The sequence below is a fragment of the Crocodylus siamensis genome, chromosome 3 (assembly GCF_052110815.1).
Source record: "Crocodylus siamensis isolate JL-2025a chromosome 3, ASM5211081v1, whole genome shotgun sequence".
Taxonomy (NCBI): domain Eukaryota; kingdom Metazoa; phylum Chordata; order Crocodylia; family Crocodylidae; genus Crocodylus; species Crocodylus siamensis.
In genome coordinates this window covers 13,815,926-13,840,533 of record NC_143397.1, presented here as the reverse complement: position 1 = coordinate 13,840,533, position 24,608 = coordinate 13,815,926, and the positions used below count along the sequence as shown (strand labels likewise).

Genomic DNA, 24,608 nt, shown 5'->3' with positions numbered 1-24,608 from the left:
TAACTCTAAGTTTTATGATTTCACTGTCTGAAAAGATTCTAATGTTCAAAGGATATAATCTCTTCTGTACAAACTTCTATGGTGGTGTTTTTAATTTCATTGGTTGGTGAAGTGATTTATCCATATCCTCAATACGTCTGATGTGTTAAACTCGCAAAGAACATTAAGATAGTTTTGAGAATGGAAGCTTGTGACTTAAAAGCTCTCTATCCAGTTAAAAATTACCCTATGTTTTCTTTATTTCAGTTTTTCCTGGTGCTGTCTATATTGAGTCTTCCAAAGACTTGGCTCAGGATTCCTTAAATATATTAGATTGCAAAACCAGTGTCTAAGTTCTTTTAAAAAACAAGACAGAGCTTCCTAATTCTAACTTTATTTTTGTCTTTAAAGTCTGGGTCAGGGCCTTTAAAATAAGGCTGGAAGGTATAAAAATTGGGCTTCGAGTTAAAACAGGGATCTTCATATTTATCTGTTGTATGCTACATCTTGGTATAGTGAGTGCCTTCTGTCCCATTTACAGTTCCATAAACCACTTTGTCCTTTACATTCATTATGATATAGCTTCCCATGGCAATTCCTCTTAAACTTAAGAGAAATTGCTTATGTGGAAAAATAATATTAGGAAAGTGTTTAGGTATTTTTAGCTGCTTAGCACAATGTAGCAACTGGAAACGAGGATGAGAGCCAGAACGTCATGAACAGCTAGCTCTCCGCGGACCACCAGACAGTGCTCAGACCACAATGTAAGAAATGTTGACCTGACTTAAGAAATACGGTATGCTACCTGGAGTTTGCAGATATAATAAACTTGAAAAATTAGTTCAAATGATTTTTAAGAACTTTGTTCTTGGGGGAAGCAGAACTTGATAGCAGGAGATGGATGTTTGAGGAAGTTCTTCTGTGCTTGAGCTCTTACTAATCAATTTTTTTCAGTATGTAGCACCAAACAATGCTTTATAGTCTCACAGTATTACAGAATTGGAGGCCAAAGCATGGAACCAGGGCCTGACCTTAACGGACTCTTGCTACTGGAAGTGCATTCATTTGTTGTTGTCGTCATGGTCTAACCTATAAGTTAGTTGGGTTTTTGTACTGCCTGATTGGTAGCAAGGGTCATGAGAGCAAAACAAATCAACAAGACATTTCTAGGCTTTACCTCCTGGAAAATTCTTACCTCTTCTTCAGCCATAAAGTGGCCCGCAGCTGCCAAATAAATTTGCTCCATGCGAGGCACTAATGGAAGATCTGCAGGAAAAGTCTCAATGGCCAGCAGTTGGCACTTCTGTGAGATTTGAAGAATCAATAAACTCCATGTCAGAATGGAGAATATGTAGGATCAAGGTGAGCCTGCTGGAAAGATATAGCTCTAGTTGTGAGAGAAATGAGTAAATGAAAAATGTTATGTCAGGATCAATTAAAATGAAATGTTTAAGTTTAGACTTCTAATGATAAATAATCAATTTAAAGAAAAATGGCTTGATTTTTAAAAAATCTTTGCCCTTGATTGTAGTGTTTAAATATTGGAACATGACTAGCTTCTTGCAGTGACCAGGGGGAAAAATAATCTTAAAAAATATAAAAATCCCTTTCTATCTACTGCTTCTCAGTCAGAAACATGAAATATCCATGATATAGGGAATTGGTATTGGTACAGCTTTTGATTTCAGGACAGAGGCTCAGAAATAATTTTCTTTATATTCTTGCAAACTAAAGGTCATGAAGTAGATGACAGTCATTCATAGAGCATTAGCATGAGTACTTTAACAAGTATTCCAGGAAAAACTCCAAATTCAGTAAAGCTGTTGCTTTGAGGTTGTTGATTTTTGGGAGATATCTTCTGTGTATCAAATGTATAGTGGTAACGAGGAAGTTAGATAAAATTAATAGAATATGTTGTAAGAATGAATTATTTTCTATCAAAAATAAAATCTTTCCTTTAGAAATAAACACCCTTAAACACCCTATTTATTTAATCACAAGAAAATCTGAACGTGTTCAGTGATTTTTATATTTATTTCAGTAAAGGTACAAAAATGAACTTGTGCAGATATATCCTATTGTCCTTTGACAGTGGAAGGTTAGATCTTTAGTTTTGGATTTCTGTAATTTTCTGCTTTATGTTAAGGAATTGAGGGTAGCGAATAGAGGTTCCTTTTGATGAACTTGTCATAAAATCTCATTTTACTTATTTGATGCTGTTCTGTAAACTGTCGAGCTAAATTAAAATCTGAAGCTTGTTTTCATTGCTGTGGAAAACGTTTCCAATCAGCTCATAAAAGCCCTGAAATTCCCTGTTGAACAAATGTACCCTGTATCCAAAAGAAGGGTTTCTACCCACTCTATTAAAAGAATAACCACATAGAGAAGCAGATTCAAATGATCTTATTACAGAAAATCAATGGCATAGAAGACGGAAATTGAAGCAATAATGCCAGGATTTTACTATCTCCCAAGAAGATCAGAGGAAGTGACCTTGTTGGGTTTTTAAGTAAAATGCTGGTCAGTATTTTGGATATAAGCACAGTGGCTACCTGAAGGTTTGGAACAGAGCCAGATATCAGCATTTGATTACGTGGTCTTCCTGACATAGACAGATAGAAAACGAGAAGAGAGAGAGGGTAGGATGAATCTTCTTTGTTATTTTAAGGTTAAAAATGATTCTGTTGTTCAGAATCTTATTTGTTTTTGCCAGAATAAAATATTTTTGTAGAAGGTGGCAAACGATAGAAAAAATGTATAACACTTTTCTGTAGTGTAAATCAACAGAATGGTATTTTAAGATTTACAAGTTAAAATTTATTGCAAATATCATATATGACACCAGGGCATGTATAGAAATAAAGTACATAGACATATGTCTGTGTGTCTATGCATGTGAGAGAGAAAGACATTAAGAGATTCATTGTTTTGGGCTGGAGGTTTGTTACAGACTGCTGGGATGACTAAACCAAAGACTTTGTGGTAGCCACTATGAAATCCTCAGCAAGGCAGACATTTTAGAGGTTAAAAATATAGAAATGTAGGAAAATGAAGCATCTCTCAGATCGTCATGTGAGTCTTCCTGTTGTGGGCAGAATCAGCACATAATGAGACACGTCTTAAGAAAGGCTGAAAGAACTAAGATTATTTAGCCTGTAGAAGATTTGATATTTTAAAATATCTGAGGGTGGGTATAAAGAGGATGGTGATAAGACTTTTTTTGTGGCTGTAGGGGATAGGACTAGGAGCAATAGCCTCAAACTGCAGCAGGAGAAAATTTAAGTTGAAGATTAGGAAGAACTTCCTGACTATGAGGGTGTTTGGAAAGGTGGACCTGGAGATATTGTGCAGTCTCCATTCCTGGAACTTTTTTGGAGGAGGTTAGATAGACACTTGGCTGGGATAGTTTAGCCAGGAATGATCCTGCCTTGAGCAGGGGGGTGAACTAGATGACCTCATGAGGTCCCTTCCAGCCCTGTTTTCCCCATGTTCCTTTTATTTTTGTAAACTGATCATGCTGCACCTTTAAAATTATTATTAATTTTGAGTCACAGCTATTGTTTATCAACTTCTGTGATGCAGCCAGGTTTAAGATAACTTTATCTAATCCTTTCATAATTTGTATGTTCACAAAACAACTAAGAGGAGAATAGGTGCAGATAGAAAATGAAGGTTAAATTTGAAAGAAATCCAAATATTAAATGGTAAAACATGTCTGCCCTAAGTTACAGCTATATCTTCAGCTTCAACAACTTTTATAAAAAAAAATACTGTGTATCAAAGTAATTTTAAAAGTTCACATGTATGCTAACCTTAAAGAAATTGTTTGCATATCATAGGTTAATGAGTAGATGATAAAAAGGTAACCTTACATATTATATTATTTTCACTTTTAGGGACTGTTAATTTCAGAAAGTAGATGTGACCACGTATTTAAATGTAAACATAATTTGTGAATATAAAAATCTTCGAGCAGCATATCTAACCTGCCCTTGTTCTTGCAATGTAAACTTCATCGTAGATGTGGTGTTACATATAGCACATCCTCTTGACATCTTATAGGTCAGTATGGAACCCTTCCATTTTAAATTGTTTTGACAACCATGGTCAACATAGCTGCTGCTCTCCTAGGAGAAACTACAAGTTTACAGATGCTCAGAATTTTTCTCCTAGAGCAAGAATGGCCACTCTAGGAGGAAAAATGACTTGGGAACAACCAGGGGTAAATCACTGGTTTCTCCTAAGAAAGTGAATGAATGTCTGTGTGCATTCTCTTCTGAGAAAAGCCACTGAACAATCCTAGGGTGTTTAATTCTGGCCCCTCCCCCTTGGGAAACAATGTGTTGCTTACTGGATTCTGCTACTCCAGCCAAGGGAGAAGAACATGCTCCCTTCACAATCCCCATATTATGCTGCAGGGAGACGCAAGCCAACCCTGAGCAGTCTGGGTCAGCCAATCAGCGCTACCTGTGCATTTTTTGCCATCAGTCTCCAGGTAGACTTAGGGAGCTTGCAGAGCATGCTGAGATGTGTGCTCAGGGTCCCCCTGACTGTACAATGTCTGCATTGTAAGCTGGCTGCCCTGACATCTGTTCAGGCATCTCCAAGTAAATTTTTTTTCTGCCAGGAGAACAAATTCTGAGATCAAATTCTCTCAGATCACTCAAATGTGCATATGCAGTCTTGGTGTGAACCTGGAAGTGTTTATGCTCTTGTATTTAAGCTTGGGTAGCTAGCTTGTTGGCTTTCCCAATCTCACCAATCTATTTTTGATTAGCTGCTCATTTCAGTACTTTTAATTTGAGTTCTTTAATCATGAAGAAATGTGTTGTTTAAGACTGTTGGCTTGGACAATCATAGGGATACCTCCTTGTAACATTCAGTGCCAAAATTTTAAGTTGCCTCTTGGACCTGAAATGAATGTTAATTTCTTTTAGGATTATAGTGCTGTTCTAGAGACATAATTTTGCCAAAAGGGAGAGAGAGAGAGCTTCAGGAGGAGATTTGGTCATACATTAATGTTTAGAATCCTCGTGGATATCATTATTTCATTCTCTGTGGTGGATGGTAATGGTTACAAATTGCTAGGCAGTGTACAGACCTATGTACCTCCTTTTCTTTCAGTACAGAAGGAAGGTAGTATAAAGGCAGATATCAGCTACGGTTAGGTTGCTGGAAAATAAAAAATGCTGATTTAGCTGAGAACACTGACTACTTAACAAAGCTGTGGCTTAAAATGGGGAAAATGTGCTATGCTTAAATTTAGTTAATAAGTAAAGATAAAAATAGATGGTTATTTCAGTTTTTTAGAACCCTTTGCAAAATGTGTCCAGCCAAATTGCATTTCTGGATGGCTCTACCATGAGTAAAAAACCCACTTCACTGTTGATGCTGTACAGCATTTTTATTAAACCAGATTGTTCTCATTTTGGGACAACTGATCAAAAACTTGCTGATAAAGGATTATTAATGTAACATGAAATGTGGTTAAGAAGGTTCTAATTACAATGCTCTTTGTTACTGGGACTCCTTCAAACTAATTAGCTCTGAATGGCATTATTTCCCTTGCCTTTGGCATTGGAATAATTAGCTTGCAACTGAAGAAGTGAGCGTTAATTTATTACTGAGTCTGAATGTATTTTTTTTAAAGAAAAATGCAATTTTGGTTAATGAAGGTTTTTTTGGAAAGCCAATTGATAGTTTAAGTTATTTTTATTGACTAAGGCATACTTTTGCTTTAAGTTCAGAAGGCTTGTTATAGACTTTTGTATCCTGTACACCTATGTAAATGATTTTATTAAATTAAAAAATTATATAATGTATTTTAAATTCTTAGTTTACAGGTTGTGACTAATTTAGTATTTCATGGTAGAATTATTTGTTGCATGGCTGGCACCCATGAATTTCAAGATTAGGCTGATAAAATAGCCTGAAACCTTATGACATCATGGTCAGTTTCTGTTTTGCTGTATGCGGAAATAGGGGTATACTAAGACATGTATTAAGTGCTAAAAAGGCATGTAGCCGATCAACTCTGCTGCCAGCACTATTATAAGGAGACATTTCAAGTATTAAACCATCACAACTAACTTTCTGCAGAAACCTTAAACCCATGAAGCTAGGATTTCAGACTTGAGCACCAAAGCTTAAGTAACATGGCAGCTTAGGTTGAACACTGAGCCTTCATTCCGTCTTTGCTACTGTATTTTCTTGTAGGCGACATACCTTTCCCCCCAAAAAACAGCTGCTGGAAACTGGAGTGTGCATTATATACAAGTAAGAGGAGGTTTTACACTTTACTGTGGCAAGCCAAAAGTAAAATCTGCAGGGAGCAGAATAGTGAGCAGGCTCCTTAGCTACTGCTATTCAGTTATTTACTACAGGGAAAAAGTCTTTCCTCGCCCCTTCATTTTGCTTTTAAAAACCAAGAAGCGTATTATATTCCAGAATGTGTTGCATGCAAAAAAATATGGTATCTGCAGCCTTCAGGTACATGATACAGTTAACTTGTTTCAGACAGAATCAGTTTCTAATATTTTAAATATGTGTTTAGATTAGTTGGTAATTGTATAATTAACTTCTTGTGCAAACATCTGACACAGTCCTTAAAAATTAGGATGGATGTTCAGCTCTTCTTACTACTTGTCTTGTGGGCAATGTCATGGAGCTGGAAGGGACCTCACATGTCGTCTACTCCAGCCCTCTGTACAGATGCAGGATCTGTTGTTCTTAAACCAACTAGACAGATGCTAATTCAACCTCTTGGAAGTCTCCAATGAATAAGATTCCACAACTTCTCAGGCAGCTTGTTTGTTGTCTTGCTGTTAGTGTAGTCGGGATGTGTTTTCCTGAGATTTGTTGTAAATCTGTTCTGCTGCACTTTTAGCCTATTGCTATGTGCCCTGCCCTCTACAACGGGAAAGAACAGTTTCTTTTGTCTTCTTTTGGTAGTTCTTGTAAAACAATAGCTTAGCATTAGTGTGATCCCCCACCCCCCCTTAAACTACTGTTTTTTGTAGAGAAGGGTCAAAACTGAAAGCTATCACTTCTTTAGAGGGCACCAATCAAGGTGACTACTTCCTAGCAGTATCACTAGTAAAATGTGTACTTAAAGCTTAAGTGAAGTGTAGTGGCTATAGGCAACTGAGTTTCTGTCTTTTAAAATAGCTGTACAGTCCATTAATTAGAAAAGTTTTAAGGCAGCAGAAGTCTCTCGTACTGAAGTATTGGGACTACTCAAGTTTGTCATTTATAGTCTTCTCTAGGAAACTGAAAATCATATCATGGATCCAATTAAAATATAAAATTGAAGTTAACTACTCTCAGGTTTGTCGTCTTTACCACAAAGACATGATATCCACCTAAAACTGACTGCATAGTCATGCTATCCTCTATATCTAATATTAAAGTTTTGAAAGTACTGGAAATTCTTTGGTGCTTTTCCTGAAATGTGTTATTTTTAAAATATGCAGTGTTTTAAAAATTTCTTAATGGACTAGATATATGTTTTAAAAGTGATTTTGCTGCTTGCTGTTGCATTATACAAATGCCATTTCCTTTTCCAGTGCACCAACCAAATCAGTCTCCTGTTCTTGAATCCCTCCAATGGCTTTATGCCCTCTTATCACAGATTGAATCTCCACTTCTTCCATGACTTGCTACATAATTACTTTCTCAGTGCTGTGTCTGAGCACTCTTCTGCTATGCTAGAGACATACCAGTGTACCCTAAAATTGTATCATGTATGTATAGTAATACTGTCTCCTCTTTGATCCTTCTTTAGCTGGCTTGTGGACGGTGTTCACATTGGGTGGTGTGGGAAGTAAGCCAACACCACAACAGGAACAGTCCTCACCTCTAGCAAATCAAAGCCTTCTGCTGCTGGTTGTGCTAGCTAATTTGACTGATGCACCAGATTCACCAAATCCATACAAGCAAGCTATTATGTCCTTCAAGAACACACAAGGTTGGTTGGTACCTCTTCTTAATTTTTTAGAATGAAGTGAAATAAATGTGCTATTGTTTTGTCCTGACTATTTAAAGTGTTGCCTCTTCCAACATAGCTGTAATAGAATCCCTTTCCTTGAGCTCCATAGGAGAAATTTTTGAACTTGATTTTCTCAGACCAAAACTCTTGACAGGCAGAGAGGATTTAGATGTAGAATGGCACTGTACCATTCACTTACTAGGGAGTTTCATAGCTTGCTTTCCTGCAGCATAACCAGGATTTCTGCAAAGCTCTCTCTAACTTCATAAAGCAATGCGAAATGGGAAGGCATCAGAGACAGAAGGATCCTATTGATGTTAGGAACTTCATAGGTGTTAGAAGCCATGGATGGCATACACCATTGTAAGTCGATTAATTTTACACGTTCAGTAAACATTTGGGGTGTGCGAAGCAGGCCCTATTTGATTTGGATTCGGATTCAGCCCGAATCAGGGATAGTGATTAGATTGATTTGGATCACTGTCCCTGCTTCGTTTCGGCCGAATCTGAATCTGAAGATTCAATGCTGATTCAGAGAATCAGTGATTTGAACACAGACACAGCTTTAAAAGTTTTTTCTACATACCTTGTGGTAGCAGCATGGCTCCTGAATGCTGTGAGACGGGTGCATGGAGTGTCTCTCAGAAGTGTTGCGGGGGGCCTCCACATGCTCGGTGGCAAACCCAGAAGTGGACTGGAAATATTTCTGGTCCACTTCCAGGTCCACTGGGGAGCACGGGGTGGGGGGGCTCTGTAACCCCCCGCCCCGGCTCAGCAATAGGCCATGGGGGGACCCTGGGTGTTCCCACCTAGGAGGCACCAATTGCCAAGCCGGGGCGGGTGGGGGTGCTCAGTGTGCTCCCCAGCAGACCTGGAAGTGGACTTCTGGGTCTGCTGCAAAGTGCACTGGGGAGCCTCCTGTGGTCCTTTGGGATGTTCCATGCACCCCAGTATGGCAGCACTCACGAGCCCCTGCTACCTAGAGGTATGTAGAAAAAACATTTAAAGCTGTGCCCATATCTGAATCATTAAATCTCTCCGAATCGATTCGGAGGGTTCTGATTCAATTCAGAGAGATTTAAAGGGTCCTCTGATTTGAGTCAGATTCAGAGATTTGGTCACCGAATTGGGCTGAATCTCCGCCAGATTGAATTGGGGACCAAAGCTTCACACTACCCTAGTAAACATGCTGTTTTCCATTCTGTTTCCATTTCCATCTCTAGCCTAAGTTTCGTTATATACTAGGACCATCTTAACAAGATTTTTAAAGGTGTTAAAGTGTGCAAAGTGATATTTAAAATGCCATTGTCTAAATCAGTTTACAAAAACCAGACACACACAACTTTCTTTTGCAGACCACAAGGCCTGTAAATTTGCCATGGAATACAGATTGCTTTGGTTGTTTGTTAACAACCAAAACAATCTATAATTGCCTTTAGCAAGAGCTTTGCCTTCAGCAAGAGTCCTGTGATCCAAACCCTGAGGTATCACTCATTGGGAATACAAACAAACCTTTCCATGTGTGTTCAAGTGGACTTGTAGCCTCAGAGGGGAGCCCTGGAGGAGGTAAGACTACTTAGTCCAGGGATGCCTTGTGAGGAAGGCAGGAGGAGCAAAGAAGGCAAACTTGGGGAAGGAAGGTTACCAGTTCTCATTTGGAAGAGTAATTGTACCTTTCTCATGTAATAATTAAATGAGTTCGGTGTTGAGATTTAAGTCTGTGTAAAAGTTGAGTCAAGGATGGTGTCATGGCTTCTGCAGAAAAATGTTGTGCACAGCTCCTGTCCTTACTGTGGTACCTGTTTAAACACTACTTAAGTGCTTATAAAACAAACATAACTGGGTGATTAAATATTTTTTAAATGTTTTTGCCCTTTTTTTTCCAGATAGCACTGCTTTTCCTTCACCAAGTCCACATGCTTTCCAGATTAATTTTAACAGTTTGTACACAGCTTTGTGCGAACAGCAGAAATCTGATCAAGCGACTCTCCTTTTATACATGTTACTGCATCAGAACAGCAATGTTCGGACATACATGTTGGCCCGCACTGACATGGAAAATCTTGTAAGTTTATGTACTGCTTCTTTAATATTTCAGCAGATGGGCTTAATCTGTGGCATCTTGGTGTGTTCAGTGTAATATAGTATACAGAAGAGGCACCTTCATGGAACAGTGGGGTATAAATGATTTAGTATCTTGATCGTGTTTCTTTCATTACACTGAACATGCCTTAGTGTAGTGAGTTATGTTACTGGAGGCTTGCAAAACTTTGGCCCAAAGTGGTATAATGAGCTTCTACTCTTCATGTTAGATAGTAGTGCCATTGGTTGCTAGCTTGTTTCTTCAAGCAGAAAACAAAACCTAAAACCCCCCCCATGTATTTTGTACAGATAAATTGTGCGCGCTAGGCTTCCATTTGCCAACACAGATCTAATATTTAATATGGCCAGAATTCATTCTAATTAATGAGTGCCAAACTGAACTAGTAAAAATTTGTTGGCTGTTAAATATAGATAAGATGAATTAGCATTACCTTTTTACAATACATCGTTAGACCAAGGATCAAAACTTACAAATAGCTTCCAAAGTACAGTTGAGTTCTTATTTAATTGTGATAGTTTGTATTGTCTCTTTTTTGAAATATGTAAAGGCCAGTGTTGCTTAAGTTGGAAAATGCTGTTTGAACTCCCAGACTGGCTTTTCCATTTTCCTGTGTCTAGCTACAGAAGGTTAAAAGGTTCTGGTCCCCCAAAGTGGCTGTTCTTACATTGCCAGCTGTACTTTTCTGTTGAATCACTTGCCTGGTCTGTACATACACATAAAAGCAACATGTTTAATCTAGAGTAACAGGAAAAGGTGTTTTTTGTTGGGTTTTTTTGGGGGAGGAGTAGGGGAGGTTTTCTCTGCTGCTCCTTCCTGTCTTCTAAGGATCAGTAGTGAGAAAACTGCTACAATATTTGTCAGGATCTTACAGTATTACTACTGAATTATCCTCTTTGGATTCTTCTCTCACCCTTGCCCCTCTGCTTGTCATCTGTTGTAGTGCAGATCTGTTGATTTTTTTTTTTTTTTTTTCACAGTATTCTGCAATACTCTTGCTGTAAAGATAACTATGTTTCATTATCGCTGATTGATTAAATTTAGCATGGAAAGCTAAGTCATGCTGCAGTGTGTAGCTAATTTTCAAGTTAATGTAATGAAAGCTGACTGGATCTTGGGTACTTGTACACACAACAAAATTGGCTTTTAAAGCAGCTTAATTGCCCTTTTCCACTGCTTTAATGGCATTGCTATTTATATGCTCGGCGACATATTCTGCTTTAATTTTGTCACGATGTACACACTTGGCAGCGTATTCCGCTTTAAATGAATTCGTTATGTAGAAAGGTAAACTCCTCCAAGGTATTTTAGTTTGCTGTGTAACAAAGTGCAGCAGTGCATGGGGCACTGCAGGCTGATGTGCTTGGAGAAGCTTGGGTTTGGCGGGCTTTCAGCGCCCTCCCTACTGTCCCCATAGTGAGGAGTCTGATCCGGGTGGGTACTGCCCAGGGGGTGCTGCCACCACGGAGGGAAGCACTGGGCCCTGCGCAGCTCAGTCAGGCAGGCTGTGGGAGAAAAATAAAAGATCAGGTTCCTTGCCACTTTTTTTTTTCCTCAGTAGAGCCTGCCTGCATGAGCTGTTGCTGGGTTGCACAGCCCCTAAGCTGCTCAGGGCCCAGTGCTTCCCTCCGCAGTGGTGGCCCCGCTAGGGCCACCTGGACCGAGTGTTAGCAGGCTGGTGCCACCTAGGGGCGCTGCTTCCGTGGAGGGAAGGACTGGGGTCCCCCGCAGCTCAGGGACCGCTCAGGCCACCGCCGGCAGCTCGTCTTCCCCCCTGGCTGCGGGAGAGGCAGGTAGGCTCTGAGAAAAAAGGGAGGGTGCACCCCCTCACCCTTTTACGTGCGACGGGGGTTTAGTTCTTCCTAAATTGAAATGGTGGGTTTTTAAACAACACCATAAAAACCCACTGTTTCAATTTAGGAAGAACTAAACCCCATCACACATGCAAACATCTCGTGATAACTGGAAACAGAACAAGACGCCTAAAACCACATGAAGGGGTCTCAAAGCGAGGCTGACGGAGTTCCATTTAGAAATATTGTTTTAGCTGCTTTCTCACTGCTGGTCCAGATATGCTTGCTACCTGTAGTTTTCTTGCGTAGGAACTTACTGAACTTGGTGGGGTTTTTTTATGCCAACTTCTCCCCTCTGCCCCCAATCTTATTTATAGACATTGCTGTAAGGGTGGGGATTGGACATCTTGGGTGATCAGTAACAGAATAGAGAGCATTTCACATCTGGGTAGCTGAAGCTCAGCCTAGGTGATCGGTTATCTTCATCTTGCTGTCTGATGCTCTGTATTAAATGAATTCGATCGCAGTCCAGGCCCTAGAGGACAGCTAAAGGACATTGCTAAACTAAGTAAGCACTGATAGACACCCTTGTGTGCAAAATCAGCTGAGAGTCCAGGAATCAAACTTTGTAGCTTTCTGTAGATGAAGTGTTTAGGCCAGGACTGAGTCACCCTGGTGGATCATTTCTGTGGATTAATAGCTGCATTATATTCTCTGGGCTATCAGTATGACACCACTTCACAGGCACTAAATGCCTTGATTTCCTCTAGCTTTAGAAAAATATTTTTTAATTGCTCTGTTTGGTATGCCATGGAACTCTGCATTTGCTGAAGGATTATATATCAAAACTGCTCCAGACGTAGATTTGAAAAGCGTTGTGCAAAACCATGAGGATGCTGATGACGGTGCTGGTTATTTCTTTTAGCACCAGGGAATGAAAATGCTTGCTTTGCCTCCACTTGCTGTCCCTTCTTCCTTGCTGCTTTGAGTCTTTTTGTGGTATTACTGGTGTCAGAGTTCTCAGCTGACACAAAGATTGGCAGGATGGTAAATAAAGATGAGAATAAGTCAGTCATACAGGGCAATTAAGATCAGTTGGTAAGCTAGGCCTGTTGAAACAGAATGCAGTTAATACAGCCAAAGGCACAGTCATTTTTGTAGGAACAAGAGTGCAAGCTGTACCTACAGGAGAGGGAGCTGTATTCCTAAAAGCCATGATTCTGAAAGCATTTAAGGGTTGTGGTGAATAAGCAACTCAACATGAGTTCCCAAGTTCCCACTGCGATGGTGTGGCAAAGATTGCTAATGCAGTCTTTGGAGGTGTAAACAGGGGATGAATCACTAGGAAGAGAGAGGTGATTTTTTTTTTCTTCTGTATATAGCAATGACATGAGTGATACTAAAATACTTCTTAAAGTGATGCTGTCTATATTTAAAAAGGATGTTGAAAAATTGGAGAGGATGCAAAGAAAAGGGCTACAAAAATGTATCAAGGACTGAAAGAAAATGCCTTGCAGTGAGAGAATTAGGTCACGTACAGACTTTAAATTTCTAGCTGGAGAATCACCAGTTTCCCAACAGAAATCACAAGTGTACAGGCATTTTCAAATGTCGTGTTCAGGAAAAATGCCTTCTGTGGGGAAGGATCTTCCTCTTTGAACAAGGGAGTTGTCATCTGTTGGAGAGTTTCTTCCACAGCAAAGAACACCTGTAAGCTTCCCTGCCACTGGACTCCTCGTGGGGAAAGGATCCTGTGCTTTCCACAGCTGGGGCTATCCCAGTTCCAGAAGGCATTACCACACTGCTCCCATCTCTCCCATAGACTGGGAGGGAATGAACAGCCACCCATTGCTCCCTGGCTCCTCCCCAGACCAGGCTTCCCAGTCTGGGGAGTGGGCAGGGTTTTGTCCACTGCATGAAGAAGCAGCTGCTCCCTTTCCCCCCACCCTTGCATCTGGGGAATAGCTTGGACCCTTTGTCCTGCTACTCCGGTTGTTTTCTGAACTGGTCTGAGAGGGGACTGGAGCAGCAGGTGCTTCCCACAAATTCCTCAGTCCAGGATGGCCCTAATCTGGGGAAGGCACTCAGAGCAGGGGAGAGGGGTAAGCTGCAGGCTGAACTCCTGTACTGCTCTCCCTCCTGGAAAGATGTCAGAAACTTCCATCTCTTGAAATGAGTGCCTGTTTGAGACCATAAAGAGCTTAATATGTTAAATTTACCAAAAAGTAGCTTGAGAGGCAAGATGATTACAGTGAGTAAATGCTTTTATGGGGGGGGGGGGAACGAAATGCTGGATATCAGGGCTCTTTAAAGACAGAGCAGGAAGAAATGGTTGGAGTTGAAGTTGGAGAAATTCAAATCGGGAATAAAAGTGCATATTTATAACAGAGGGGAAGATTGATTTTTGGGAAAAAGTTATGATGGGTTCCCGTCATGTTTTTAAATCAGAATTAAATTTCTTTCTGGAAGAGGTGCATTGGGGTGTTCAGTACAGGGTTAATGTGGTGAAAATTAAGTGTCTGAGACGCATGGGAGGCCAGACAAGAGAATCCAGTTATCCTTTTGGCCTTACATTATTATTCTAATAGTATAAAAGCCTAAGTCTGTCTGTCTGTAGTGCTTTATTTGTCCTCTGACTGGCTGATGCAAACAGCCAATCAGAGTGCTCCAAGTGTGGGGGAGCACCGCCATGATTCCAAAGCCACGCGGAGAACCAGACGGTGTGGGGGAGCCAAGGCCCCACCTCGCTCCCTGCAAGCTCCCTGCTGAGGACCAGATGGGGTGGGGGAGCCAAGGCTCCCTGCAAGAGGCAGAAGAGCAGCAGCATGGGGCATTAGGGGGTGGCACTCCATCCCAGTCCCCCCGCCCCCATTATTCTTGATGGGCAAATGGCTAGTTTTTTAATAAAACCTTGATTTCATTTATTTCACCACACTAGGACATCTGGTGTTTTCCCCCTTTCTTTTAATACCCCTTCCTTGCCCAGGAAGCATCATTGGCAGACCAGGCTATGTGATTTCTTAGCTCTGAGATTTTTTTTGGCAACTGTCTTTACTCTCTCGTAACTTTTTTAGTTAATTTTTAAAAATAGGTTCAGTATGTTTTAAACTGTTAAAATGTAATGAAGCTGAAATCACTTCCAAATTTAATTTTGTGTTAATCTGCTTTTATCAGTAATTGAGTTTTTCCCTTCAAAATTATGGTTATTCTGATAGAGGTTGATAATGTGCAACTTTTAATAAAGCATGGCCTGCTTATGTGAGGTTTATTTGTATAACATACATTCTTAATAACATAATGCATCTTTTTTTTGTCTCTATGGCTGCTTGCAGACTTTAAAAACAAAAACAAAAAACCTGCGCTTTACTGGAAGAGGCAGTGTGTTAGTTTGACTTGGCTCCACAGTGTCTGTATAGATTGGGTGCTTCAGTGGGGCTTTTTGGCACTTTTATCTAATAGCTGATTCAATCTATGAACCTCTGATATAGTCAAAAACCATAAATGCCTCCAGGGCATTCTACTTAATATTGGGAAAGGTCACAGAATTGTAAAATAGCAGGGAAAGGGACCCTAGGAAATCATCTGGTCCCATGCTCCTGCTTAAGTCCTAAATCATCCCAGTCAATTGTTTGTTTAACACCCCTAACCACAAGGGGATACTCACAGGCTAGGAACAGACATTGCGTTTTCCCTTGACAAGCTGTGCTTTTGTTTGTCCCGGAGCAGAAATATCCTGGAATTTGAGTGTACACGTGTCACCCTTTTAATAAGGACATGGTGAGTGATTGAATGCAGTGCCACTTTTCTGCCATTGATTCAGCGATCCAATCCCAGGATAACTGATCAGACTCACTTCGCAACGTCCCAGGACGAACTGTTTTTTATCATGTAAACCTTTTTAGGATTTATCCTGGGACATAAGATATGGACGTCTGAACATTTGTGCTTTGTTCTGGAATCAGATGGTTTCTCCTGGAACAAATGCAACATATTAGTAGCCACAGTGTGCTACAGGAAATGATGTTGTTGATGGAGTAGGTGGCACATTGCAGAACTGATGTCTGGGATGGTGTCATGACTTGTGATCTTGAATATTTTGAGTTGTTGTGTGTTTTTTTGTTTTTTGTTTTGCAAGAGTAACCCCACTGTGAAAGGTAAGTGCTAGCTGGGTAATTGGAAGTGTTCAGAAAAAAGCATCCATCTTCTCTTGGATATGGAAATTCTTTGTTTTGGGCAGTTCCGTAGTGTTGCTGTGTACTATTCACTTCATGTCTCTGTCTACTGGAGTGATTGCATTTAAATCATAGATGAGGTAATCTATTTATGTAGAATGTGATGGTATGTTACAATTTAGTTGGCATCAATTTAGTAAGAGCACCATTCTTCAGTATTTTGTCATATACTTTTACACGGGCTATTCTTCCCTGCCCCTCCCACACCCCCTCCAAATTAAATTGTCACTCACCCTGAACAGAAGAATACGTCTATAATTTTCAGTGACTTGTTTTTACCTGATCCACATTTGGAGTAAAAAAAAAAATAAATAAATTTTCAGGAAAAAATGTCAGGTGCTCAAAAGCTGCGCGGTGAGGAGAAAGGTTAGAGGTAGTCCCAGTAGAGAGGGAGTTTAATGAGCAAAGTATGAGTAAAATGATCCACAGGAAAAATTTATTCTCAGTCGCCTTTTGTCTCATATTGAACAACATCTAACACCAGAACAAGCTGCATTTAAACCAAGCAAGTCCTGCACTAGCCAAATAGTAAACATCACCCGACATATAGAAAGACTCAAGAAAGGGATGATAACAGGTGCTGTGTTTGTAGGCCTATCAGCAGCATATGACAGTCAGCCATTGAAACCTGTGCCGTAGGGTGGGGTTCCTAGGGGTGGCTGTGATGCCCCTAGGGCCCTGTGACCATGCCAGCTTTGCCCTACTGATGCCTTCTATTCTCGGCTGCCATGTCTTGATGGTTAAGATAATAGATACTAGATGGGAAGGCTGCCCTCAAATTGCTATGCAGTCGTGGTCCTGGTGGACCCCACTAAACCGTGTGGGTTCTTAGACCCCTTGCTGGGTCCTGCTCTAAGTAATTACCTCACGGGACACCCCAAGCCTTATGGGCTAGATGCGTGTCTCCAAAACTGTCCCTTTACCATGCCCCATGCCTCACAGATGGTATTTAGCTATTGTCTCTAGTAATGAGGCCTCAGTTTAGTTAGGCCTCTTGTTGTCCCTGGACCCTTAACCTCAGTAACTGTGCCCTCTGGCACTGGGGTCTCCTCACCCCCTGTTGCTGTGCCCTCTGGCACTGGGGTTCGGCACAGTAGCATGCTCCAGTGAGGCTGTCTCCTCCCCAGTAGCCTCATCACAGTCCATCGGATTAAAAGCCACAACATAAATATGAGACCTTGGGCTATAACATAACAGCGACTGTAACCCTGGATACTTTGGTCTCACCAACAGCAGCACAGGCACCCAGGTATCTCCATGGAGCTTTTCTACATGAAATCCACTCCCCCTGGCAGCTGCCAGGGCCCTAACTGCCTTCAGTGCCAGCCCTGCGGCTTATATGGCCCAGGACCCTGCCTCTTCCTGGTCAGTTGACTGGGTGCAGGTGCAGGCTAATTCCCTTGTTAGCCTGCTGCCACAGTAACCTGCACTTCTGGGGGTTCTGCCTGGCTCCTAGGGCCCTTTCTCTAGGCAGTTTCTGCCCTTGAAGGAGCACCTCAGTACTCTGCGACAACCTGCTTGCCAAAGTCTGTGATATGACACACGATTACCACTTAACGCAGCTCATCCAAGATGTTTTTACACAGAACTGTACAAGAAATGGAGCTGCCGGAGATGATGACAAAATGCGCCCCCCACAGGGTAGCATGCTAGTACAGATCTTTTTTAACATATATACCAATGACTAAGCCATACAAAGTAATATGAGGAGCTAAGTCACATCACAAGGGAGGGACTTTGCCATTGTTGAGAACAAATTAAATGTCCATTGAGCAACCTCTCAGATTACTATAGCCAGCTTTGCATCAACCCAGCCAAGACATAGGTCCTGGCTTTTCACCTGCCATAGAGAAGCTCAGCAGAAATTGAATATTGCCTGGGGTGGAATCCCACTGACCAATAACTCAAACCCTGTGTGCTTGGGGGTTATATTGGCCCGTATGCTTACCTTCCTATCGCATGTAGAGAAGACAAAAGGGAAAGTCAGCACTTGCAAGATCATACTTCAAAAATTGGTCACCTTGAAGTGGGGAGCAAACCCAGCTACATTACGAACCACTGCCATTGTCTTGTGTTACGCTACTGCAGAGTGTGCATGTTCAGTATGAGGGCCATCAGTTCATTCCAAAAAACTAGAGCCAGTTCTAAATGACAGCTGTTGTAAAAAACAAACAAAAAAACCACCCCAAAACCATCACCAAGAACAAAAACCACAAGATGTCTAAAGCCAACACTAAAGGATAACCTGTACTTACTGGCCGGCATTGTACCACCTAATACCAGAAGAAAGGTCGCAAGCCAAAAAAAAAAGATCAAGACAGGTGGAAGACCCCAGGCATCTACTCTGTGGTTATATAGAAGTAACTAAACAGCTTAAGAGTTTTATGTCCAGTGTTGCGCCACTGCAAGCACTAGCAGACAGGGTACAACTAAGGTTATGGAAGGAAAGACGATGTGCAGTCAAGTGCTCTGAAATGGACCTGGAACCCAGGAAGAGTTTCCTGGAGGGGCTGATCTAGACTGGCCAACATGGTGATGCCTGACTCACCTACACATGCAAACTGGAAGATGAAAACCAAGCGTGATCCAGTGGGACTACTTTAATTACGTGAATGTATGCAAGTGCAGTGAAACGCAGACTATGGAGCACCTGCTCATTTGCTGACTCCTTGTGAAACCTGTACAAAGGAGGACCTGCCTGCAGCAGTGAAAAGAGCCATTGCTTGTGTGTTTTTTCTGGAAAAACATGTAGTATGTAGTGTATGACAAGGAAATGAGGAAAAGGAGTGCAAAATAAAGCATTTATTGCATGTTTTCTGCAGTTTCCTTCTGCAGCCATGGTATAGATTTATTCAGTGCCTGGTATGACAACACAGGTAGGATAGCAGGATATGCTATGACCTTTGAATAGAAGAAGCTGTATTATTTGTCTTGTAAAAATAAAATTCATTTTTAGTGCATAGATGTGTTTTTATAAGTAATTTTATTGATTCCATAGCATGTGATAATGCATGGCACTTAAAATCTGAAGTTAAGAATTAGCTATACTTCAGTATGTAAACAGTTATAAAGTCCCAGTGTGCTGTGGTGATTTGGTTGTCCTTGTTATTCTGATAACATCCACAGCGTGCTATGTGCTGCCTGTACTTGCAGATATTCATATATACATGAAAAGAGTTATTTAAGGGGCTTGCAGTGTAACAGAAGAAGTAACACATGAAGGAAAAGAGAAATGGGTAAAATCATCTGAGTTTAAAAAAAGTCTGCACTCATTAATTCTCACGTGATCCATATTCTAGCCAAACAAGTACTGTTAATCATCACAACAAAAATGGGCTTCTGGGAAGGGAGTAGTAGCTTTTATCAGCCAGCTCAAGCTCCACAGCAGGATAGAAGGAGGGACAAAATTAGCTGCTAAGGTGGAAACGATCAGTGAAGTGTGGCCTGACAAAGTTAGAGGGGGCACAACTGCTAAGAGACAAGGCTGGATATATAGGGATGGGTAGTGGATTTAAAAGAAAAGAAAAGGTGGGGGCCAAAGACCGGTTAAGTTTGATGCAACAAAGCTGTGGAACCAGCAGACTGATTGAGAGAGATTGTGACACCCTTTGTCAGAACAAGAATAAAGAAACTGGATTTTAGCACTGTAATGAATGCACTGTACAGTGAGAAGGTGGATGTTCGGGTTATTTCCCTAATGTACCGGACTAGGACAGGTACCCAATATTTCACATTCATATAAATAAGGCAGCTTTTTAGCCATATTTCTTTAATAAATGCCTTGGGTGCTGTTTGAACTTGCATATAGTTCCCCAACTGAGGTTTTTGATCTAGCATCAGTTTGAATAAACAGACAGTATGTGTTAGGCACTTCTGAAGACACACGTTTCCCAGATGTGCTTGTTGCAGTGTTGTTCAATGCACTCCTGGCTGGATGGCAAGTATCATGAGGCTCTGGAACATACGTGGCAGTATATTGCATTTTGATTAGTAATAAAAATTAGCATTTTACTGTAACAAGTTCTATAGAACAAACAGCTGACATCCCTACATTTCTCTGCTCAGCAGCCATACTTCAACAGGGCTCAAAAGTCCCTGCTTCAGTGGGGCTTTTGGGCACTTCTATCTAATAGCTGATTGCATCAGCTGTTAGATAAATGCTAAAAAGTCCTGCTGAAGCATGTAATCTATACAGACACTGGGGATCTGGGTTCCTTTTCCAGTAAAGCGCCAGGTTTTTGCGGGGATTTCTTTCCTTCCCCCATGCCTACAGCAGCCAAAGAGAGTACACGTTGATTCTAGTTGACTGGGAGATGACAACCTCACGTTCCTTAAGGGTCTTGCAGTACCTAAGTAAAAAATTCTGGTGACGTGACTGACTTTGAAGAACAGGACAATATCTGAGCCATACACTTAGATAGAAATGGGCAGTGATTTGCTCAAGAAATGTGGAAGAAATCACTCATTCCCAAGTGCGGATCCATGGTAGGGTGCAGTGGTGCAGTTGATGTTAAGCTGAACAATACAGTGCTAGATTCCTAGCATATTAGTAAAGCTTCTTTCTTTAACTGGAGAAAAACATTTTGTGTTTTATGGAAACCCTTTTCCTTGATTACTTTGTGATATAGGCATTCTCCTGCCCCATGGGAAAGGGGCGTTGCACTGAGCCAGAGTAAAGCTAGTTTTCCAGGAGCTGGTGAAGAGGCAAGGTTTGCATCTGGATTGTGTTTAGACTGAGGTACAGGTTGGATTTCTGTGGCAATAAAATTTTGTTAGCTGTTATTGCAAGACTTTGGCTCAATCTGTCCATCTTGGTGGAAACGTTATGAAGACCTCAGGCTGAACTTAAACAAAAACGGCAGTTCTTCTGAAACTTTGGCCTCCTCTGAACTAAAATGGGAAAAACGAGCCTTTGCTGGTTTTGAATCCATCCCAGACCCCAAAGTGTTTTAGATCTGGGGATCCTAATCCAATTATCTCCATTCTCTGAAATTTGAAGGAGTTTGGAATAGAGGTGCCAATTTTGGCTTTTGGTTGTAAAATGATTCTGGTTAACTCAATTGAAATGCTGCCTGGCTGTGTAGGACTGGACATAGCCATTTCCAATCTGCATCTGTGTTGACTGAAATTTTTTAAAACACTTTGAGTGCAACCATTTTTCCTGTCTACTCTAGCCAGGCAAGCTTTCTTCCAACTGAGTTTGCCGTCAACTGATGTAAACACCGTTCAGCTATTTTCCCTGCAAGTGTCAGATGTGAGCTGAAACTTTCAGAATCTATATTAGCTGGTGTGGCTGGAAATCCCACTTACAAAGAATTGAAATCCCATTTTTTGCCACAAGAAAGGAATTTGTTTATACTGTTTGTAACTCTTGTGGAGACTGAAGAAAACTTTCTACATCAGTAGTTAAGGGTGGCTGTTTCAGGAGGGAAAAACATGACATGAAAGCACAGGGTGACACAAGGAAGGTTTAATATCTTCTGTGTTTAAAGTTTGGGGTGTTTGAAAGACTACACTAATGCATACCTATTTTTCCTCCCTAGGTTTTGCCCATTCTTGAGATTCTCTATCATGTTGAAGAAAGGAATTCACACCATGTTTACATGGCTCTTATCATTTTGTTGATCCTTACAGAAGATGATGGCTTCAATCGATCCATTCACGAAGTGGTGAGTTACTGTTACGTTGAAAGGATTTATCTATGTTTAAGAGTTATTTATTTTTGATTTATGTAGAGATGAACTTGTGTGTTTTCAAGACATTAGCTGCCTCCTCTGTAGAGGTGATTTTCAGATGGTATTTGCTCTTCAAGATTTGAATGTGTATTATACTCATTTACTGCAGGTTTGTAAAACGAAGGTTACAAGTTTCTTTTCGAACCTTTTTCAGGGATACGTACAAATGCTTTCCTTGCCATTGGAATGTATTTTTTCCTCTAGTGCTTCCTCTTACCACCTGAACATAGAAATTGTCAGGTAGGTTGTGTCAAGAACGCGGAGAGTTTACTAAGGAAGGGAAAGAAATAGAATGATGGATAATCTTCTTACGCTATCACAGAAACCTTACTCAAGTACCCTGTATTTCAACAGAAGGGACTGCTGTGTGAGTTTTATTTCCAAAATGGAATTTAACTTCCTTAATTGACATCTCCATCCTGCCTTCCTGCCAGTTTAATATTTACTTTATATTGGCCATATAAAGTAGTCCAAATGTTGAGTAGATTTGATCAGACTTGTGCTGGAGATTGCCTAAGAGGCCTGTGTTCTCGTTCCTTGGCTTGTAAAGCTACCACACTTGCACTGATTGGTTTGATTTTTGGCTGGAATATGTAAATTCTCTTTGGAGGCTGCATAAAGCAGAGGTCAAGTGTTCAAATGTTAGAGCAGAATCTTTTCCATAGGTAATTTTTTATCCTGTTTTTGCACAGATGCAGAGTTTTTCCTCTTGGTATCAAAGAGAGAGAGGCTTATAAATACCTGAGAGAGAGAGAGAATTTGGTCATTGTAACTCCTGTAACCTAAGATTATTTCATATAGGTCTGAATGAAACAAACAGGAAGACTTGGCATTTATGTGAAGTTTCTTGGGAGCAATAAGCAAGGAAGAAACCCCATGGCAAATATGCAAACTCCTGAAACCACCAGTTGTCTGGAGACTGCTCTTTCTGTTCTACCCCCATTCCCCAAGAGCATCTCTGTGTTTGGATTCAGTATCACCATGACATTTAACTTCGCTCATGAATTGAGCTCATTGAACTGTTGAGATATGGCATCCCTTTCCCACCTCTTGCCTCATCTTTCTTCATTCATTTTAAAGGCTTTACACTTGGTCTGTCAGCAGATCCTTTGCTGTTCAAGGGAAGGTGGGATATTTCCTTAAAATGGGCAATGTAGATACAGCCATAAGGTTAGAGCATAAATGGGTTTCCACATCCAGTTAATCTATGTCCTTGCAGCTGACAACCAACATGGATGTAATGATGCCTGCAATGTGGCGGATATTTCCTGTTTCCCTTTTCATAAAAGAAGTCTCTCATCCTCTTTTCTTCCTGCCAGTCTTCTCATTAGTTCTCCTCTCTTCTTCCTTTCTTCTTCTGTTCTCATCTTTTTTCTTTTCCATGTCTTCTCTCTCACTGTTTTCTTTGCTTCCTTATTCTATGACTTTGGTTCCTTATTCACTCCTCGGCAGAGACTGTTGGGGTGGCCATCCAGCAGTGGCTCTAAGGGACATTCTCTCTTTTTTTGCTGCTTAGCGTGGTATTCTGGGAGTGGAACAGGCCATTCTACACATGGGAGCTGCTACCAGCATCTGCAGCCCTGTTCAAGTAAACGGCTCCAGAGACCAGCTGTGGTAGGAACCATTGAAGAAAGAGGGATGAAAACAGGTGGCTCTTGAGGAGTCTCATGGCTCATTAACAGCTAAAGAAACATGTTGACATTGAAGAGCAGACTAGAGTCTTCCAGCTGCTTCCAGTGCCCTCTGTTCCTTTCCTCTGCCCTGGGTGCCTCTCTTTTCCATACCTTTCAACCCTGCCCATAATGGACTAGAGACTCCCTTGGGTATGGATCTTTGCCACTCCTGTAGCATCTCTTGCATTCCTAGTATTTGGTGTTAAAAGGATAGGTGCGTGCAATAAAGAAAAGAAGTTGAAAATCCCTTGCTGTCATCTAGATAACTTCAGCTGTGTGGGAGCTCCTTAGATCTTTGTCCAGACAGAGCCACTGCAGAACCACCTTGGCAGCTGTGACAGCCAGTTAAAAGAAGGTCAGTGACTACGACGCTGCCCTCAGAGATTCCCCATCTGTCGCTTGTTCCATGTAGAGCCTGAGCAAACAGCACTTTTGGTTCCTTCGGGTGGTTCCTGATTCTGAACATCTGTGAACCTTGTGGAAGAGGGGGAGAAAGAGAAGATCTTAATATCACATATCATTCATCATTCATATCACATATCATTCATATCACAATTATAGGTTAGGCCCAGCAGTTAGGGAAAGGATAGTAGACATTGTTTTGATTTGAAACTCTTTCTAAGTCATGGAGTTGGACGGTTTCTAGAACTCGGGTGTAAGATTGCATTGGTGAATCCATAGCTGTTTACCTTTAATGATATGCATGTATATACCCACAGCATGAAGGGTAGGAGATTAGCCTTCCAGAAGAATAGACTTATGCAGTGGTAAATACTGAATTAGTCTGATGAAATGCCTTCAATCTCAATGACACCTCTTTCCAGATAGTGAGATCTTACACTCACTAGAAGAAGATATGAATGGAGATGGAGCTATCTAAATAATTCTACAAGATGCGACTACCTAGCATCAGTCATGCAACATAAATGAAGCTCTTATTCGGTGCAAATATTTATCACATTTTAGCCATTAAAGCAGGAAGGTTCTTCCATCAATTGGCTGAAGCTTGAGAAAATAGGAGAATTTAATGTATTTTGAGCTGACCTGTTTTTCTCTCTGCTGCTGCGTATCCTGTAACGTTCTCAAAACAGTCATAACAGTGTGATCC

At 40.9% G+C, this 24,608-nt stretch overlaps 1 protein-coding gene across 3 annotated transcripts in view; it reads left to right on the top strand.

Moving 5' to 3' along the window:
• The window catches only part of DYM (dymeclin), a 370,073-nt gene that overhangs the window by 137,744 nt on the left and 207,721 nt on the right, over positions 1-24,608 (top strand). For all 3 annotated transcript variants that reach the window (XM_090037771.1, XM_090037772.1, XM_090037773.1), the window contains 3 exons: positions 7,763-7,945; positions 9,853-10,031; positions 21,636-21,761. In XM_090037771.1, the coding sequence (XP_089893897.1) occupies positions 7,763-7,945; positions 9,853-10,031; positions 21,636-21,761 (488 nt within the window). The remainder of the gene's footprint in view (positions 1-7,762; positions 7,946-9,852; positions 10,032-21,635; positions 21,762-24,608) is intronic.